This window comes from Protomyctophum parallelum (genome assembly GCF_964188405.1).
Source record: "Protomyctophum parallelum genome assembly, chromosome: 14".
Taxonomy (NCBI): Eukaryota; Metazoa; Chordata; class Actinopteri; order Myctophiformes; family Myctophidae; genus Protomyctophum; species Protomyctophum parallelum.
The window spans coordinates 19,204,233-19,226,771 of NC_139709.1; the positions used below are offsets into that span (position 1 = coordinate 19,204,233).

At 42.0% G+C, this 22,539-nt stretch overlaps 1 protein-coding gene across 1 annotated transcript in view; it reads left to right on the forward strand.

Moving 5' to 3' along the window:
• Window positions 1–13,230: 13,230 nt before the first annotated feature.
• The window catches only part of LOC310871160 (zinc finger E-box-binding homeobox 1-like), a gene marked incomplete at its 3' end in the record, with an annotated part of 82,424 nt that continues 73,115 nt past the window's right edge, over window positions 13,231–22,539 (forward strand). The window contains exon 1 of the mRNA XM_083782649.1: window positions 13,231–13,342. Within this exon, the coding sequence (XP_083638775.1) occupies window positions 13,276–13,342 (67 nt within the window). The 5' untranslated portion in view covers window positions 13,231–13,275. The remainder of the gene's footprint in view (window positions 13,343–22,539) is intronic.

The window sequence follows — 22,539 nt, forward strand, 5'->3', positions numbered from 1 at the left end:
AAAGAGCAGAGGAACTACACTCGACACATCCAGTGTCTGTGGCTCTGTTCCCTATGAGGGATTATAGGGTCAGTACTCAGTGTATCAAGCAATTGCCTCCCATTGAAGCACTGCCTCGTGTTAAACTTATATAATTGGTATTCATAACGGGCATTAGTTCATACATTCATCCCACATATATTTCAGGGGTTATATTATTCTTCTAGTTGAAAATAATTGATCAAAAACCCTTGTAGTTTTCTTTAAGCACCCATCAGTTATAATAACACCTACTTCACCTATAGATTACTGTGGAAAAGAAAGAATTTAGGCTATAAGAAAAGGAAGTGCAGCTATACCTGGTTTTGATGAGCTGCAGTCCAGCCATCCTTCATACTATTGGTCTTCAGCAACTCAAGTCGTACATTGCCAAATGATTTGATTAATGCTTCTGAATCAATCATGCATGAGGAAAGCCATGCTTTTTGTATGTCACTCTCCTCTCCTCTCTCATCTAACCTCATTTCTACTCTCCCCTCATTAGTCATTAGTGTGGGAGCGCAACAAGCAGAAAATCTGACTTTCATCTTGAATTATGTCACCTGGGATGAGTCATGTGACAGCCTGAACAATCAATTAGTCAGTGTTTAGACATAGAAGGGCATTGCTACCTATCCCATCATGCACTGGGGGTGAGGCAGAGTGAGATCACCGCTGAAGAGGTGTAAGGTCAAACAAGGGTTTGGTAGGGATGAGAGAGAAGCTATAGCATGATATATATCTCTGTACATAACACAATACACATAACGCTGGTCCCTATAGTCTCGCATAGCCAGACAACTATTCCATACTCTCGGATGCTATACAGACTCTGGAATTCAGAGAGAGGAAGCTGTCATCTGTTTGTCATTTCCGTTCACAAAAAATACATTTCTTTTAACAAATATATATCACGTTACTGTGCCTTTAATAAGAAACTCACTATAAAATACATGTGAACTGAACATTGCTTCAACTAGTTAACCACTCTATTAAAACATTTACACAAGCATGTCGTGATGCGACATACCTTGTGGATCTGCTATTTTTTTATTTTTTTGAAAAACATTTAAAATGTTTGCCTATAACACACCCAAGGGATGCCAGTTTGAAAGTGGTTCAAAATCGGGACATATCACCTGCATAATTGCTGATGAGATTATCATAAAAAAATCACACCTGTGTGAACTGAGTGGTGCAACTCCCCTCTCCTCCTGCCTCTCTCTCTCTGTAATTAGCACTAGGCAACAGTGCAACACTATCTCTCTCTCTCTCTGTTTCTGGCACAACAGCGCCACTTTTGCCCCTACTGGTACTCAGTCACATAGCCACACACTAGCTCTGGTCCATAGCTATGTGTTTCATTTAGAGCCATGTAACTGTCAACTTCCGGAACTTGCATTAATGCAGACCAGCCTCTCGTCTTGTGAGGGGTGCATATCATTTGGTTAGACATACTAACAGTCTGACAGGCATTAGTACGACAACACCGTCGCTCCCGACATGTGTGGCCGGTTACAATTAACCCATGGCCAGGTTCAAACTCACCCGTGAATCCCCACATGTGTGGCAGGTTAAAACTAACCCATGGCAGGTAAAACTAACCTGTGGCTCCCGACCGTGGCAGGTTGAAACTAACCGGTGGCAGGTTAAAACTAACCTGTGGCTCCCGACATGCGTGGCAGGTTAAAACGAATCTGTGGCTTCCTGTGAGGTTAGGTTTAGTGTAGTCTCGCGTTACCAGACAACTATTCCACAATCTCCGAATGCTATATAGAGTCTGGGACTATAGCCCCCATGAGCTGAGTAACGGAAGCTGCCATTTCCGTTCACGAAAATATATTTTTTATTTCCTTTTCTGCTAAGCAACAAGCTATATATGCTTAGATGTTTTCTATTTATATTAGGATAAATGTGCGCCACTGTAAAGACGTCGGGTGTCGATCGGACTAATGGTTGGACTGTTAGTATGTCGGACCAAACACATGCACCCCTGCTGTGACACTTCAATCCTGTCTGGTCTTCGTGCTCTAACCTGCATGCTGGTGTAGGGGTGCATACATATATCCAGCAGACTTCCTCTATTAGCCAAAGACATTTTACAACATAATCATTTCATAATAGAATAGAGAGTGCTACGACGGAGTTAGACAGAACTGTGGTTCTCAAACTTTTGGAAACGGACCCTGTGATAAAGACAGACTGCTTTCTCACTTTTCCTCTTGAGCCACACAGGTTTAATTGTCTCCACCAGGCCGAAGGCATGTGGGGAGAGTATGTTTTGCACTCCGTCCGTCCGTGTGTCCGTCCGTGTGTCCGTGTGTCCGTGAACAGCTAATCTCGGCCACCGTTAACCCGGTCGATGCCATATTTTGCACACACACTCCCTGGATGCCAACGATGAACCTCTGCCCCAAACTTTCCAGAACGGCCTGTTATAGCGCCACCAGGAGGCCGCTTTGTGCAAAACAAGTTTTTGCACAGTACACCTACAGATTTTGTCCAAACATCACGCAAATTGGTACACAGTCTCTCTAGAGCCATTCAACGAAACGGGTCTTTCACATTTATCAGACTCCATCCTGATTGGTTAAGATTGGCTTCCAAAGTTCACAGGAGTGCTCAGTTTCAAACAAAATTCTGCAAATCATGAACACATCGCGTGATTTCCGTGAAATTGTGCACCCACATTCCCACTAGGCCGAGGACGAAATGCCACATGAACAATTTCAACTCAGCCTCAAGGTGGCGCTATAACTGGCCGAAAAGTGTTTTTACCTCTAACTGCACGGATCTGTGGATAACCTGGTGGAGACCTGTGCCCAGAAGGGCACTTTTTCTAGTTGTTTTTCATTTTCTGTTTATCATAACCTCATTTCATACTCAACATTCCCTCCGTATTCAGTCATTATCCAACAGTTTGCTGTTTAACTATGCCGGCTAAGTTAGCAATCAGTTGATCTTGACTTGTTCTACAGTTATATTCATTCATTTCAGTTCATAATTGGGACAGAGACAATGGGTTGGTCAAACATACTTTTATTCCTTTCAAAGTCCAACAGTTTGACAACATAGTAATGATAACTCAAACACCCACTACTCACACCATCCTCATTTCCTGGTCAAAAGTACACAAAAGAGTCAGCACTGAATCCACTGCTCCTTTTATAGGTGGAGGATTCAAATTGGGTTGCACCATGTTGCAGGGGTGCATGTGTCTGGCAATACATATTATTTAATATGATTGCAACGATACGGGTTGTTTAAGACCTGGTTTGTTGATTACTTTGGTATTGACAAATATACTGTAAATGTTGGGAAATGTTTTCTGTGTTGCTTGTTCACTAGATTTAGAAGTGAATGCTTTGGGGAAACCTGTCTCTAGACAGATGGTATGGGCCAATAGTCAGAGGCCTGAGTTTGAGTTCATGTAGTCAGTCCATGGTGAGACATGGAGTGGAAGGGGCACAATGCGGGAAGCTCTGCCCTAGGACAGTGTAGGGACTGGTAATGTCCACACTGGATGCTTGAATTTAAGCATGTCATGTAAGTTTGTTATTTTCATTTTTGGAAGCTATATTTTATTTTTGTGCAAGAAATATTTTTTCTGAGGCATTTTTTTTGAACATTATTTTTGGAACTGAATGGAAAATAAATCTTTGGCAATAATAGAGAATTTTTGGTATGTCATTTTTCTGTGCACCTAGCCCTCATCAACGGACTCATTTACAGACCTGCATATTAAAAGGTTTTGTGCCCGAAGAGAAGATTTATGTAAACAAAAAAGGAATCAGAATTATTCAAAAATGTCCAAACGTTTTCCGATATTTTCCAAATATTTAAAAGAAAATGGCAGATGTACAAACTCACTGCTTTTACATCTTCTATTTTTGAATAGCCAACATAGAACTGGATAAAGTGGTTAAAATGATTGTGATGTTATGTTAACTACTTTTGCAGGGGACCCCTGGGGGTCCCCAGACCCCACTTTGGGAACCAATGCTGCAGAACTGTAAAAATATGTATGCTTTTTTTTTGCCTGTGACATAAACCCCCTCTCATAAGCATGGATATTGCACATGCATGCATACATTTTGTCACAAAATTCCTAAGAAATTGCATGCCTATGCACGGCATACTGTATATCATCTTCACAAGGGAATAAATTGATATGCATGCATGCTCATACAGTAGACTACACATGCACACACTTTGTAGTCAGTTACATACATTATTTTCCCCTAAATAGCATTATCATGGCTGTCTGGCAGAAATCTTGGATCTCATATTTCATCTTTCTATGTATTTTTTCATGAATTATACGTTATTTTGTAGGCCACTTCATCATATAATGGTGTCGCACAGAAGTAATGAAAATAACCTCCCAAGCTCACAATGCGACATGATAAAACATATGTTTGCAGCTCTGCTATTTTCACTATAAAATTATAATTACTATAACATGCCCAAATTAGGGACACCGGGTTGGAAGTGGTGTTTCAGTGCTGTTTTATGTCCCCAATGGCCTTCGATGAAAGTGGACTTAAGATATGACCATTAAAAATGTACAAAAATCCATAAATTATGCCATTCACACTGTGCTTTATTGCTGGTCATGTTTAATTTTTGAGTGGTGCAACCACTCCAAGGAACAGCAATGTCCGCGTTAACCTATGTGACTATGTGACTATGAGTACCAGTAGGGGCCAAAGTGGCGCTGTTGTGCCAGAAACAGAGAGAGAGATAGTGCTGCACTGTTGCCTGTATGAGAGAGAGAGGGGGGGGGGGGTAGGGTGTGACACGGGTGTGATTTTTTAATAAATAGATGATTAATCATTAAAATAGCAATATAAAGCTCTGTCCCTCAGTCGCCCTCAACCCTGTTGCACAAGTCATTCTCCCCTTCATAACAATAATGAACATGCCCTTTAGTGACATCACCAACAGGAACCATTCTACAAGTCCTCTGAACAACATATTTACAGCTCAACTCTGTTACATGGAATAAATATACAAAACAATTATATTATTTGTGAAAATTATGTTTGTTATTTCAACAATGTATCTGATTTCTTAATCTCATGCATGCCATGTGGTCTCCTTTTAATCACCACAGTCACAGGTAGAGTAGTTGTCCTCTTGAGTAAAAATCACAACCCTGTTACGGCCCGGGGTTGACTCAACCCCTATATTATTCTATATAAAAGATTATACTATATAATATATTAATTTAATGCCTGAGATGGGAAAATGTGTTTTTCTGCTAGTTAAATATGTCCTTAATATTGTGGGATATTCAGAAAAGTAACGCCTTTTGGTCAAATAAAAATAAAAAGGCCAAATCGTGCCGGTTTTGTGGAATGAGTTACGTTATAAAGGTTCCACCCAACATATTGCTGTCGGGCAGGAACCTGTTCGCCATATTTTATTTTATTTTTAGTTTTTTCATAAATTAATGCGTTACTGGATCATATACTACAGGAGCAGTGTCACACGAAAGTAGCAAATGTACAAGCTCGAAAAGCAGCGTGTGAGCTTCATGTATATCTGCTACTTTTGCTATGTTTTTTTATGTGAATCCCGAAAAATAACAGTTTGGGACTTTTCCGGGTTTTCCATCCGACAGACAGTAATACTTTAGCTAATATGAATTGGATACAATAACAGTTCAATTCAGAGTGACTCCCCCCCTGCAATAATGCCTATGGATCACACAGCTCAACACACTCACCCATACTCAGAGTAGAGGCAGGGGCACAGTTTGAATTATATGTGTTTATTTGGCCATTGGCAAGTAAACCATTTTTTAAGTGCAAATAGGTGGATGGGGTTCACTGTTCAGTTTGTTTCATAAAATAGTAAAGATAACAGAATACAGTTATATAGTATTACCTCAAGACGATTTCAAAACCACATGATTGGGTTTAGCTCAGGCAGAGCTGTGGGTAGCCTCGGAAACCCAGATGTTTTTATTTTAATGATGAGTTTCAGAAAGGTTAGTGATAAGCTACCTGTCCATGTCCTGCTTCCTGCCACCTGAGATAAGAGTCCTGTTTGACAGGGCAAGGTCTGCTACCATATTTTGCATACTGACAGGTGGACAAGAGGTCAGTTAGTTAGCTTACCAACAGGTGTGTGTGTGTGTGTGTGTGCGTGTGTGTGTGCGTGTGTGTGTGTGTGTGTGTGTGTGTGTGTGTGCGCGTGCGTGCGTGCGTGCACTTCTGTATGTATGCCAGGGCAAACTCCACAGGAAAGCATGTGATTGGTTATGTGAGTGCACACGTACTGCAATAGGCACACACACACACACACACACACACCGCATTAAAAATGAAACAGGCACGATGGACTCTCTTTACTCACTCTGTAATCCAAATGACGTGGCCGGCAGCGGGCAGCCTCCTACCATCTGAAGCCCATGCAGGATCAATAGGGTCGTTCCAGGTAACGTCTGGAGTGATGTAGGACTGCTCTGCCCTGCCTCATACTATAGAGGAAAGCTTTGATAATAAGAAGAGCTCTGCTCTGTGCTGGCCTGTGTAATGACTCACATATGTGGGGGCAGGAGGTACTGATGTCATTGTGCATGGCTTCATCTCCACCGGGACCGTGCGCGTGCGCGTGCGACACTGCGTGCGTGTGTGCCTTCATGTGAACACAGAGGTGTATATGTGCTTGTATGGAGTGAGTGGTAGAACATAACTAAGTACAATTACTTAGGTACCGTACTTAAGTACAATTTTGAGGTAGGCCTATTCGTAGTTTACATGAGTATTCATCTTGGATCCAAATATTGTACTTTTACAGTAACCACTTCAGCCCTATACATTTCGGCCATTTGAAAATAGCCAATCTACAAGCTCACAATGCGTATATGGATTAATACTTTTGTACTTTTACTCAGTAATTCCGGACTTTTACTTGTAACAGTAAAAGTCCATTTCTAGATTGCAGTATTTGATACTTTTATTAAGTAAATGTGTAAAATGAGTGTGTAAAGTGAGTACTTTTTCCACCACTGGTGTGTGCTTGTATGCACCTATACTTGTTGCATACAGGTTGCATGTGCGTGCGTGCGTGCGTGCATGCATGCGTGCGTGTGCATGTGTATGCGTAAAGCAATGGTCTCCCTCGGGGACCCCCTGCTGTTCAGCCCCATACCTGGAGTCTGACCTCATTTGTTAGTGCATTAAAAAGCTGGACACATGGAACTCACATGACTGGACTGGGCTGCCTTAACTCCACATATAGGGAACAATGGTTCCTTGTTAACGGCTCCTCCTTGATCCGCTCCACTCTTTGATCCCAATATAATATAAACCAATACCAAAGCCTGATTTTTGTTACAGAAAAGAAAAGTGAAAAACCTTTGCTGTGGTAGATTTTTAGGTTTATTTGCATCTGATATCCATAGCCTTCTGTTATCTTAGATTGGATTTACTGTATGTTGAGGCCTAATTAAACAGATGAAACCTCCGTATTATGGAGCGAACAAGCCGAACATTCAGCAAAAATAGTCAATCTAAAGTTTGCTGTGAGCTTGTAGATCGGCTATTTTTGGCAAAGACATGATGTAGACTAGAGGGAAAAGGGAGGTGTTGTTAATAAAATCTAGATCAGAATCAACCATAAAATGTACTCAAAATGTGCATTTCAAAATCTAAGAAGACTAAACTAACCCAGTAGGTGAACAAATTATTTTGTCAAGTGCAGACTTAATTACCTGCCAAATATCTTTTGAGTAGATGTAATTTGTATCACATATGGCCTATATCTAATTTTGGCCTCTTCAAATTATGAATTATGTAAAGTACATTCTGTCGCTGGTTACTTTATCTCCACCCTATCGTTCCACATTCTGTGCCATCTTCCAGATTGTCCCTACTTGCCTTTCTGTCAGCAATATATAGAAAACCACAGTGAGAATAGATGAATTACCTTCCCCTCTCCTTCTGCCGTGTAAGCTCTGCATGAGAACCCGCCATTATCATCTCCCCAGCTACTCGCCCAGACAAGTGATTTATTCCCACATTACTCATCCTGACCGAAATTGCATTATTCATCTTTCCACTGCAGTCCCCTCCATTGTTGGATTGTTGAAGAGAGCAGTTATAACTCAAGTTAATTGATTTGTGGTGAGAAAACATATAAACTTATAACACAAATTATGTTGCTGCAGGTTTGAATGGATTGACACCGCACTATATGGGAATACTATGGCTATAGGCTGACATCTACCATTTAATCGGCTCACTCTCAAAAGAGCAGGTAAGATAAGATGATAAACATTTATTGATCGCCTGAGAGAAATTCAGGTGTCATATAGCAGCAACAGTGAGAATAACACAGGACAGGAGAGCTACAGGCAAGAGACAAGAACCAAATAAATATTAATAATGGTACTAATGGCAGCTGTGCCGCGCTCGGGAATAATTTGATTAGTTGATTTGACTAGGTATGTTAATTGTGTGGGTATTTATCCATATGTACATAGCCTACTCATTGTTCATACAACTGGTGATAAATGTATAGCAATACATGTATCTTCATTTTACATAACTACCATCACTGAGTATATGAATGAAATGAATATAATAATGGATATGAGGACATCTTTCAAGAGTGAATATGAATATGAGAATGAATATATTTATAACTACAACTGTTGGCCATCTGGATGAATACAAGTAGCTCTACAATCCCTTGCAGGCATCTGTCAAAGTTTGGCAAAGTGGGCTACATCCTAGTAGGCCATGTGCAAGTGAGTCCATATTCAAAAGTCAACAGTCCCTAACAGACAGTACAGGTCTTAAAGGTATCGTATGGGGGTCATATGGGGGTTCACTCTCAAAATAGAAGAGCCTTTACTTGTTACTACCAATGGGACCTTTGCCCACAGCGATGACAACGACAACATATCTTTGAAAGCCAATCCACCAACGCTATTGGCTGATCTCTTACTGAAGTGGAAATTGCAAGAAGCAATTTAGCCTAGCGTAATAGTGTCTATTTCCTCTTGCAATGATTAGGTAACACGACAATAGGTACCTGTTGTCTTGTTGTTATGCAGTAGGACTCCCCTCGTTCTCACAACAGGAGATTCAATTTACTGTAGGCAACCCTGATGCAGAGAGAGAGACAGACAGACAGACACACAGAACTAAAGAAAGAGAGGGTGACAGCCATGTCAGAGCAATAAAGAAAGGCTCAGAAAGCGAGGGAGACGGTTGAAACAATGAGAAGAGAGACACATAAACTGAGAGGTGTCGCTAGGTGTATATGTAGCGCTGATGATGAAGTTACATGTCAATAACATATAATATATTTGGCATACGAATTATGTGTTTGATGGGGTGGAGGAAAGACCATTTACATTTCTTTACTTCAGCACCATAATGGAGACACAGGATGCCCGGATCACAACTCATACAAGTGAAAGCACTTCACAATGCTTTCCCCCCAAAAAAAGATTACACAAATGAAAGACAATGGCAAGATTAGGACAACAAAACAAGAAAAGGAAAAGAAAAGAAAAGAAAGCAAGTAAAGAGGGAAATTGGAAATTAATGAGTACACAATAGATAGAAAAACTGTGGATTGCATACATGTGGCAAACAGGTCATGGTGATTCTTGACGTTTTGCTTCTACTTCTACACCTACGTGAATGATGAGTGAATGGAAACTCCCTTCCTGCAGCACATCAGTGCTAAAACACTTTTTACAGACCGTATAGCACAGTCGTATCCTTAGGGGCCTTAACATACCTCCACAGCCTAAGCAGTAAAAATCCTTCTGTGTTTATGTTAACTCTGAGAGGGTACAACTGCAACCAAATATACCCTTACAGGTCCATTTGGTTACTCTCAGAGTTACAAATGGATAACATAACTGAGTCTAATTAAAATAGGGTCCATTTGGCACAGTATTTTGGCCCCCAGAGTTGCATTAACGCTGAGGATTTGACTGTGTGCTTCCATTCACCAGGATGCTGTTGAGATAAGTAGCCTATGGTGACGCAATCAACACAGACAAAGCACTTTTGTGCTACACCATGCATCTCAATCTTTTCCTTCCTTCCTTTGGACAAATACACAACAGGTCAGCTGACTGTGAGAGGTACAGGGGCTTAGGTACTGCAGCACCTGGTACGTCCGGGACAGGAAACCTGATCTTAGTCAGGTACAAGAATAGCACGACAGGACCGCAAAGAGAGACTCCACTGACCCGCTATGAACTGTCATTGAACTTATTACATGTCCCTGAAGTTCCTGAACCCAAAACCTTCTCTGTCTCTCTCTCTCTCTCTCTCTCTCTCTCTCTCTGGGACTGTAAACAGACCTCCCGACCAGAATGATTTGCTTCGTATTTGGGCATCTCGTTTAGAAATGTTAATTGTTGCACTTCTCTTATCACATCAGATCAGATCAGAACAGAACACTTGTCTTCCGGAAGATCAGAACAGAACAGTTGTCTTCCGGAACGTGCAATCCTTACTGCAGCTTTATTGTATTCAAGATTCAAGAGTTCAAACGATTTTGATTTGTCACTCACTTACTGTATAGGTAGGCCTACAAGCAGCAATGTTGGTGTGGCTGTTGTGGCATGTTCCACAAGACTGCTAATAACAACAATATAACCTAAGATCCATTCCTAATTATGATAATACTAGATGTATTAGAAATAAGAATAAAAAAGAGAAGAATAAAGATGACAAATAAAGTTGACAGTACAGTACAGGTAAAACTTGTTAGCACATAGCAGCAATGGGAAAAGCAGAATATGGGGGGTATCTGGATTTATAGACAGTTCCTGCAGTATGGTATACATAATTAATACACTTTTAGGCTATACACGTACATTAGTGCTAAAGTGACAGTGTGAGCCGAAACAAAGGAGGTACGGTATTTCAGTTTAAATGCAGTTTTGTTTTGTTTTTTGTTTGTCCTTGTCCTTGTTCAGGGCTCTGTTAGCCTTAACGCTGTAACTAGGCCTTGAGACACCTCAGTCGCTCGTAATGTTTTGGACACCTTGTGTTTGACGTTATTCTACTGTTGCATTCATTGCTCTGAATAAATTTCATCTAAATCGGTCAGTCTTAAAGTAGTGCGTGGGGACTCTGCATGGGTCTTGGATGGGAGTCCAGGGGGTTCCTGCAGCACAATGTGTTGGTTGCAACCTTAGGTCGCAGATTACTATGAAAACCTCCTTCCTCTTCAATGTCTCCTTTTGGCTGATACCTGTCCATTCAAACTCTAGACGGGCCCCCCTCAAAGTTACTAGTGCATTAGTTCTCAACAGGCCCGAAAATTAAGGCCCGGCCCTACCTGGGCCCTCATCAAACCCTGTACACTCAAGACGCTGCCACCCTTAGATCTCCATGGAGCTGACCTATTCTGACATTCCATATGTTGATCTGACCTCATCAAACCATGCACACTCTAGACACGCTCCATATATGGCCAGTACAGAATAATAATAGAGCATGCACATCCACGCTAGCCCAGGTGCTGGACAAATGGCAGTATAATGGAAAGAAATGGAGTCCGCAACACTGGTAAGGAATAACTCAGCTCCACTGTTTTATTAATTCAACGTTTCGATCGCTGGGATCTTCACATACAGAATTCATTCCATATGTTGAATTTGATCTGACCCCCCATGCTAAAGAGCCAGCGCTCACCCAGCAGTCTGCCGTCACCCAAGCTTCCGTGAGCTTCCGTGAGCTATTTTCAAAAACATATTGAAAATATTGAGTGTGTGTGTGTGTGTGTGTGGGGGGGGGAGGTGCTTCTGCTGTGTGGGCTTCTGCTGTATCAGTACAAAGCCCACGGTCATAGATCTGATGCTAACTGTTAAACCACTTGTTCTCTACAGAGATCACAGTAAAGACCCATGACTGCCTGCTTCTCTTATCTGGTTCTGGGACTGGATGTGCATTGAAACATTCCAAAATGGGGAAAAATATGTCAAAAGTGTTTACTTTTGATTACTCAAGTAAATTTTGCTTACCACACTTTTTACTTGTAATGGAGTGTTTCTTTGCATTGATACCTTTAATCAAGTAAAAACAAATCACACTTGTGTGACGTGAGGGGCGCTCTTATCATCATCATCATCATCTCATTCTGGCCAATCACAATTTGCGTCCTCACTTTTCCGTCTTCACTTTTCTGTCCTCACTTTTTATCCTTGATATGTACTTTGCTCAGCCAATTAAACCATCGCTATAAATCACACAAACAAACAAAGTTGGGCATAGGAGGGGCTAGCACCCCTGGAAGAGTACCGGTACTTTTTCCACCAATGCTCCGTCTGTACTGCACTCTACCATTTCATTGTTTACTAATTAATTACATTGTTTCAGTACTTTGATGTTTAAACCTTTAGCATTCCTACTTTCTCTAGTGTTAACTCTAAACAACTACTATACTCTCTCTCTCAATTCAATGCAATTTAAATGAAGGTGATGTCAAACTAAAATGCACTAAATCGCGGCGAGTTGGTAAACTTTAGGTAGATGTACTTTTATTTTGACACTGTTAGACCCTTGTTTTGAAGTAGTTTACATCACGCTCCAGTAGTTTTCCAGGCACACCTGATGTCAATGCTTAATCATGAGTCCAATCAGCGTTTTTAGCTGCACTATGTACTGAATTGAGTTTAGTGAGTGCACTGTGCAGCCACTGCCTTGTACCTGAAGGAGTCTGTAGGAAGCTTTTTTTATGTAAGTCATCGTCTGTGAGTATTTCTTTTACACATATATTATATATATTTTTAAGTACTGTACATTTTTTATCTAAAACTTTGTTTTAACCATGTTGAAAGTGTGTTGAAAGTGGCTAGTGTAATTCACTGTATAACGGGCCACAGTCAGATAAGGAGGATATGGGAGGTCTGTGAATGGTGGAGACGGAGAGGGGAGGGGCTGACACACAGACATGTGCGGCCAGTAGGAGGGGCCATGTGCTGAGGTGTTCGTTTGGCGAGAAGGTGATGTCGTAAAGCAGTGTGTGTCGCAAACCAGGTGCATGCAGCAAGCAAGCAGGGAGGGGAGAGAGTATGGGAGATGGGAGGGGTATGATCATGATGGGGGGGGACTCTCCGGCTGCATTTCACACACACACACACACACACACACACACACACACACACACACACACACACACACACACACACACACACACACACACACACACACACACCGTCACATACACACATACACAGTCACACACAAACACACACACACTGAAAGAATCATGGCGGATGGCCCCAGGTGTAAGCGCAGAAAACAGGCGAACCCGAAGCGGAATAGCGTGGATAGCGGTAAGTCAAAGTGTGTAAAAGGCTGGGAAATCAACTGAGCTGGACTGACCGTGAGCTTCTCCACCACGACACGTCTCTTTGCAGACTTTTGAACTTTGTTCCTGGCTGCGCGCTAGACAAGTTGAACCGCTGGGAAAGTAGTGGGCATATTATTCCAATGTGGTGTGTGTACCGTTATACCTGGCTCTGCTCTGTGTCCGCCTAGCGGCGCATGATGAGGACCGTTATTCCGCTCATCCACTCCAACGGTCTAATGGTGGGAGCGCCTGTTTGTTAAATACTTTTCTCTAGATCTGCATTTGTGCACTTTTGTCACTTTGGTGGCCCAGCATGCGGACTGCAGGGTGTGAAATCTTCAAACAAGTCACAGTTTGCTCAGTTTATTCTTATGTATTCCTGGGCAGCTGGGCTTTGACTTGAGATGGCGTGGTGTGCTGCTAAGTTGCTGCTGCTCCCACAATACGTTCATATCCTACTATTTGCATTATTTGTTTAAGCGACACAATAAGTACATTTTATAGTTTTGCAGACGTTTTGTCTCTACACTCGGGGGGATAACAAAACACACAAAGACAAAACGAATGCATGAATTTTAACGAGCTTTGGTTGGGACTGGGATATGATGGTGATCGCTGCTCTATCTGCTCCAGTCCGGTGCTGTTGGCTTTGCGACGGGATGTTTGTTTTATATCAACCATGGGGTGTTCTGTTCACTCCAGCCCTACTCCCCGCTGCACTGCAACGCAGCCACATGTTTGCCGGGCATAAGGTAAGACTAAATAGTGGACCACTGGACATTATTGTTACATTTTCATCATAAGATTACTTTTTTTGATGTATGTATTGATGTGCAGACGATATATGATGTGCTGTCATTCCTCTCATTTGGCATCAATAGCATGGCTTACCTCGGAATATAGGCTACTCATATTTATAATGCTGGACTTTTGCTTTACGGAAGATGAGTTATTGCACCTGTGGGTGTGCAAGCGTTGCAGTGAAGAAAAAAATAAGTGTGTGTATGGGTGTTTTTCCTTTTTTTTGCTGCAGTCTTGGCTATATAAGGAATGCTATTCTCAAGCTGTAGGTAGCCCTATAGCTAGCAGCACATGTAATGAGTGGAAGATGTGTTAAAGAAAAGAAAAAGATGGACAAGTACAATAGGTTTTCTAAAAGTGGATGTATGGGTTGGTGGTGTGCCTTCCCTGCAAAAAGGATCGAATCTTTATTAGCCTACATAATATGTGCGCGGTTGGAACTATAGCCTACTGTGTAAGTAATAGGCTAGAGCCACAGTATAGGCTATTATACTTATAGCTTATATATATGAGTTGCATTTTGGACAGTTTTGGAAGGAAACGCCTCATTTGGGTAGTTTCTTACCTGACCTTTATCGTCTGAACCAATAAAACGAAATGTTTTATAGCAACGTGTGCTGGTGTGCATAAAAATAAAACATCCTTCAGTGTTAGTTTATCCTGCATGCTAACTTCGAGAGTGTATAGCCTCATTATGGCTGCATGCATTGAGTTGCATTTGATGTGGGCCTATACTTTTAGAGTTCAATTTAAATGTTAAATTAGATTGTTAGGCTTTAAAAACAATAGCCTATATGTGCTCGGGGGCTGGAAAACTAAAAGCACCTTTTTTCCGCCCGTGTGCTTGCTGACGCCACGCGGTGGGTGACACACGCGCACGGTGAGAGGAGGAGAGGAGAGGAGAGCCGCCTAGCGAAGCGACGTGCACGAGGAGGAGCTGCCGTGTAGCGACGCGGAGCGGAGGAGGATGTTTACCTGCACGGCGCGCACACACGCACGGATATAACGGAGGATGACAAACGTCCTATAAATAACACCTGCGGCTCTCTGAAGTCCAGACTAGTCCACCATTATAACGGAAGCTGCCGGGAAAGAGCGTCGGTGTGTGTGTGTGTGTGTGTATGTGAGTGTGCGCGCGTGGTCGCGGGTGCGTGGTGTGGTTTCAACAAGGCTCCCTCTCTCCAGCCCAGCCAGGTTGTCGTGGTTTAAAGAAGAAGGCTGAGGAGAGACATGTCAACTTGTGCAGGTAAACAGATGAGAGGACGCGATGGGCTTGTTCAGCACGCTATAGAGTAGAGGCTAATAATAATAAAGCGTGTCGGTGTTTGTTTGTTTCCTTCCTCCCTTTCTTCCTTCCTTCCGCTTCATTCTCGCGGGATTTTTTTTATATCAACATGCGTTTTCACGTCTGTTATGTTATGTGTCCTGTTTGCTCGTGTTTCGTTTTATTAGTGCCTCGTTTCGTGGAGCGAGTACTAGTTTAGTAGCTCCGTGTGCTCGACAGGCAGGCAGGGGAAGAATAGACAAACGGTTGGTTTTTGGTGTGTAGGTAGCTTTTAGAATGTGGCTCTTAAAGGAGGTTGTGTTATTATCTGCTTTAATAATCGCTGCAAACACACCGTGTGCTTTCCACCTTTCCCCCGTGGCTGTCCCACCTTGCCTTTATTTCCACCTATTGTGTGTCCCGTTACTTCTTCTTATGCAATTTCCCGTGGAGCAGCCAGGGGAGACTATAGCAGGAATGGCGGTCAGGTCAGCACCGTTACTGCAGTGAAGGAAGGCGGGGTATAACGGTGCTGTGTTTTTATTGAGCAGGAGAGACGCGGAGCCGCAGGTATGCAATAGGTGATGCGGCTGCGAAAACACCTATAAAGGTGTATTAAAACGATGCTGTTTTGGATCATAACACAGCAATGTCATGTTTTACTTCCTGACGACGTCTTGTTGTGATTTCACGAGGTTTTCTCTTTTTATTGTTGAAGCAAGCTAGGCTCGCGCTGAACCCCGTATATAACGGTACGCAGCACGCAACCAAGATGGCAAAAGGTGCTGTGATTTGTGACGTCCGTCACAACTGGAGCCCGCCTGGGCTATTAGCCTATAGCTAGTCCGTTTGATGTGATTGTGAATGAATAGAAACACATTAATTGTTGACATATTAAAGTATAGGCATTGCAACATTGATCTGAGAGCTATTAAGTTTAGATGATGAGCAATATATCAATATCCTATATGCATTTAGGATTTTTCATAATAGTCATATAGTGCTTCTCAAAGTGGGGTCTGGGGACCCCCAGGAGTCCTTGAGGGACTTCCAGGGGGTCCCCATCAGAATTGGTAGTATTGGCTATAGCCAACAGTCAGTTTAATCACTTTAACCCTATTTTATATGTAGGCTTCTCGAAAATAGCAGATAATTTTTGAAAGATCTTACCCTTGCACAATTATTTCCCTGCCTGGCACAAAATATTTTCAGATGTGGCTGAATAATACCCTTGTAGGTAGTATAGGTATATAGACAGTACAGTATATAGATAGCCTATCAATTATAGGAGGTCCCTTACTATATGTCGGCCGCCACGTGTTGATATGATGAACATGAAACATGAAACCATTCATTAATTATTATTACCAAAGATAATTTGTAAATAATAAACAAACACATTTAATTTACTCAACACTGATGATAGTGCCAACCAAATCTATGGAGAAGGAGGTAAAAACATCCGCACACTGGTTTTAAAGCTCAATTTTTTTATGGTGCAACGTTTCAATCTCATAGGTCTCCATCAGGCTAAAATATTTTTTTAAACGATTTCAAGGGAGCTTTATATTGATATCCAGCACCTGGCCCAGATACAGTACAAGATGTGCACACCACTGGCACCTGACCAATGGAGCCAAGGGCAGTGCCGGATCTCCCACTTTTTGGGGGGCAAGATCCAGGCAGCAACACAAAGTAACTAGTAACTAAAGTTTTCAAATAATTGTAGTGGAGTATAATATTTGCCTGAGATGTAGTGGAGTAGAAGTAAACGTATTGAAAATTAGAAACACACTAAATGTACTTATGTACTGTTTCAGTGCTTTGAAGCTATAGTCTCAAATCTCTCAATGCTCAACTAACATTGGGAGACAATGAACTAAATGTGGTGAGCTAGTTTGAAAGCCTCTTGCAAAAAATAATAAACACAATTTCATACTATTTGGGTCCCTGCTTCGGTTCTCTTTCAGCTAAAAGGGGTCCTTAGCCTGAAACATTGAAAATCCCTACATTAGGCCATAGACCCCCCATATTATACGATTGTTGTGTGTATGGGGTCTCTGGGACCCCATACACTGTACAATCCAACAATTTATCCAACAATGTGAAGTAACTCTGAGAGTGTACAAAAGGAACCAAATGAACTTACGGCTCCATTTATTGCTTACAAACTATCAATCATTTAGCTGGAGAGGAGACCCCCTGGAAGTCTCTCAAGGACCCCTGGGGTTCCTCCGGACACCACGTTTAGAATCACTGCAATCCAAATCACATCGGAACCTATTTTCATTGTGATGATGTTTACAAATATGTATCATTCTGGTTTTATAATTCAGTGCTTTTTATTTCTTAGAAGAGTGATATAGCCTGTGCCCCATCATACATGTGATATCTGATATGTACTAGACCAGTAGTTCTCAAACTTATTTTTCCTTTTTGTTTTCCAAACTTAAGAGGAGGTTCCATCCTAACGTAGTAATTTAGCTGGGGTCCCAGGACCCCACACTGAGAACCACTATGTCCATTTGTATTGGGATGTTGTTTACACACCTCTACGGCGCAGGTTTATTTTCAGTTTGGGAAAATCTTTATAGCCTATATGCCTGTTTGCAGTTATTATTGGTGAATTGTAGCTACCAGTATACATTTCAGGGTGTTTGTAACCTTTGGTGTCTATAATCATTATGAACACAAGTTTGTCAGCGACATACTGTATGTCATAATTTCTCCTGTGTTTCACTTGGACTAGACTTTTAGATAGAGACACAGCTTGTTTGCTTGCTCTGTTGCAGGTAACGAAGCGTCATTTAGTAATGCAACACATCTTAATACATTATTTTAATCTGCCCTACATTTTCACTCTAGGGACAGATTTAGGACATTAGACAAACTGAAGTCTTAAAACAAACAAAACACAAATGTCATTTGATACGCTCAAGACATATTCTGACTAATTAACCAAAGGACATATTGTGGAGAATTAATTAGCGTAATGTTTGCTCTCAATTTGTATTCTGCATTCACGCATCTGCATAGGACATTACAGTACACCCCCTGAATAAGAAGCCTCTCTCCAGTCCATGCAGTTCCTTGCTTTCCGTTTCTATTAGTTAAAGAACTGATTTAGCAAACATCTCCATGTTAAAGTTGAGGGACTGGTGCATGTCATCCAATGCAAGCATGATCTGTAGAAGCCTCCCGCCTGCCGGAAGTGCACCCGGTGAGGTAGTGATGCCTCTTTGATGTCTATTTAGCTAACCTCAGTAACTGGCCTAAACCTATATCCCTAAGCTTAACCTACATGTAACTGTAGATTTCACCAGAATAGTTTCAATCATATAAATGTTCGTTGTGAATATATGTCTCTGTGTAGGCTATACTCCTCTTTGCCTAATCTTTACTTTTCCAAACAGGTGTTGGCCGTTTCAACACAGTGCCTTCCTGTTGCTGCTTTTAGCCATAACATGCATACGCTGCAGTATGAGAACTGGGTATAAAGCTTTACAACACGTCACTCACAATGTGACTCCAGTTGAAAATCAGTTTGAATAGTTGTAAGCTATTTTAGAAAATCTTTGAGAATATGTGAGAATTTTCACCTACAAATGGCACGCCCAAAACAGGGACACCGCACCAGGTTGAGAGTGGTTAAGCCTTTGTCATGGCTGCATCATCCAACACCCTGCCTTTACGGTGGTGTGTTTATCTGCGCGTACATGTGTGTACGTGTGCATGCATATGTGAGTGCTCTCCCAGCCGGCCTGTAATCTAACACTACAATTTAGTGACTGGAGGAATGCGGCCTGGTGTTAACATACCTTAGCAGGATAAACACAGCAGCCTACTCCCATTCCTGGTCTGTTCATGAGAGCTCCTAGGCCTAGCTGTTCAACACAACAGCTGTATTAGCTGGTGCTAAAATCGGACTCTGTCTAATGTATGTGTACTCAATGTATGTTCTACAATGTCCATTTGCTCTTCAATTATTATTTTTGCATTAAAAGTTGTTTTTCAATGTTCCGTGGGGCAAATCAAAGTCTTTGTATAAAACTAATACTTACTTGGCAATATAGTTTTTCATAACTGATTCTGAAAGTTCCAAGATTTTAAGATGAATGGATATGCCATGGCATTGGCGTGTAGATTTCAAGATGAATGGATATGCCATGTCGTTGGCATGTAGATTTGATTGTTGAATAAATATTGAGTGTCCAGTATGGTAAAGTATGTGTTCAAGAGGCCCATAATTCCAAGTGTCTCCTCTCAACATAAGCAAAGTCCATTAGTGATTTTCTCAGAAACACGATGACTAAACTGTAGCCTATACATGTTAGTCAATTTATGCAACGCATAATTATAAATATTTATAACGAGTGTTATGAAGCGGGTCTATAATGAATGCATTATAGACCCGACCTTTAAGTAAAGTGTTACAGTTTTTTGTACACAATTCCCATTCATGTGTGACTGGCACTAGTAAACAACAACATCTCCTTGATCACATGCCTGCAGTGTTTTTTTGTTTGTTTTTTACCATTCCTGATTTTCATCAGTTGCACAAAGGGCAGAAACTGGTCATTTGTTTGTTGACATCTTGTCATTAGAGTGTCTTTTAACTGGTGAATGTTCGTGAAGATTGAAATCATGAATGAAATCATGTGATCACAGGGAAGTGGTTGAAGTGGTCAACAGTGGCTGTGTGTTAACTGACTGATGGTCATTAGTCATGCATGTTACTTTCTCCTTGGCCCAAAGAGCCTCTGGCACCATGACACCACCATGATGTGTGTGTGTGTGTGTGTGTGTGTGTGTGTGTGTGTGTGTGTGTGTGTGTGTGTGTGTGTGTGTGTGTGTGTGTGTGTGTGTGTGTGAGTGTGTGAGTGTGTGTGTGTGTGAGTGAGTGAGTGAGTGAGTGAGTGAGTGAGTGAGTGAGTGAGTGAGTGAGTGAGTGAGTGTGAGTTAGTTGTGTATGTGTGTGTGTGTGTTGTCTTCCTCGAACAAATGGGCTTGCAGAATGACAAAGCACTACAGGATGTCTTTAGCAACTTAGCATAAGCCCCTCCCATGACCTTTTATGTTTAGGGGGAGGTGTATCTCGAGTGATGTTGCTTGCTGCTGTGACTGATAGCTTCAGTGTGCGTGTGTGTGTGTGTGTGTGTGTGTGTGTGTGTGTGTGTGTGTGTGCGTGCGCACGCCCGCGTGTGCGTGTGTCTGTGTGTGTATTTGTTTCAGGTGTGCAGGTGTTCTGAGGTGGGAAACCGCTACTTTCCTCTAGAGCTTTGCATGACAACAGGGCTCCATTTCTTTGGATTTACATTAATGAAATGTCATTCATTAAGTTAATTGATCCTTCCCTGTGTTAGTGTTAGTGTTTTGTTGTTGTGATCAGATGATGTCCCAGGCTGATATAACAACACTTTGACAGAGCAGATGCACAGAATGAGGCAAGATGGCTCAATCGAACCCTGACAACACATTTCCTCAACAACAGGACACAATAAAATGAAATAAAAAAATAGAGTGTAATTTTGGTGCAGAAACCCAGCTCATACTGGGTTTCTGCAGGTAGACTTGCTACAAACAGGCCAGGTACTAGACTGCGTCGAACAAAAGTGTAAAGCATTACATATTGTCAAGATAAGTGCAAAGAAGTATGGTTTTGTTGCATCGGTGCTATAACATATTGACAACTTTACCTACACGGTGACACCCTGGCAAGGGCAACAGAACAATAAATAGACATTACTGTACAATATTTAGGTCAGCCGAAGTCCTTTAAATATGATTAATAACAGCGCTGTAGGCCTATATATTAAGTAAATATTTTGAAAAGGCCATATGTTCATGGAAATAATTTAAAAGGTGGTTAGTGACTTAAACCTAATCCTGGCCATTCACACAGAGGTGCAAGTTGTATTGTGAAACCTGACGTGTTCCCCTTGCACCCACATGAGAGAGACTATAGGCCTTAGCCACTTAGACAAAGTGGAAGCGTTAAGCGTAACTGAGCAGCAAAATCTCATTTGAAGTGAAACTGAAAGTACCTGAATGGCTGCATCATGTTGCATGCACCTTGCAGGCAAGTGGCATCATCTGGCAGTTTAGTATAATGTTACTGTGTGTCAGAATCCACCGTGAAAAGGGTTGCACTTCCGCTGTCTGTGTCAACGTTACACAAGACAAATTTGCGTACAGGCTAGTTATATCACCTGGTGATTAATCTGAAGATTAATTCACAAATGGAATGATTGATTTGAAACCAAGTCATTATAGGTATATTAATATTGTTGAGTATTCATTGTTAAGATAAATTGTCCAAAGAGGCTACTTTCACTATTTCAACCTGTATAATTAGACTCAATACAGGTACAGAAGCAGCATGTGAAATGTCTCCAGAGCACCAGCACCGTGGAAAAATACACGTCCATGCCCACCTTAAGTTTAATTTAGGCTTAACCTATTTCCAGGAATAACATATTTTCTTCTCCCATCACGCCCATTCTTCCAGCTGAATGTTGGGCGCTCTCTACAGTGAAAGGCTAGAAATGGTATCTATTGTGTTACTAAGGGGTAGATGTAAAAGAAAAACATGTAGAGAAAAGACCCAGTTACTGACCACCTTCCTGCTTTACCTTGCGCGTGTGTGTGTATGTGTGTGTGCACGCGTGCGCACGTGTGTGTGCGTGCCTGTGTGTGCGTGTGTGTGTGCGTGCGTGCGTTGCATATCTACGCTTGTGTGTGCAATTGTACGTGCATCAAAAGACAGAGTCCCATTCACAAGCCTGTGTGTATGGCACTTGTGCTTTTGTGTATGAGTGGGTGTTTGCCTGTGCGCACAGTTTGTGTGTGTGTGTGTGTGTGTGCGTGCGTGCGTGCGTGCGTGTGTAAAGGAGAGCACTGTTTCACACTCTGGGCTGGTGGGAAACTCCTCTCCTCCTTTCGGCAGCGCACAGCATTTGCATATCCTGCCATTCTGTCCTTCCTGCCGTAGGAGAACAGAGGCTCCCTGCTCCTGGAATGTTATGAAATCGCAGCCCCGGGGCTGCTGTAGCCCCGCAGGGCTGCTGTAGCCCCGCAGGGCTGCTGTAGCCCCGCAGGGCTCAAAAGTTTGGGAA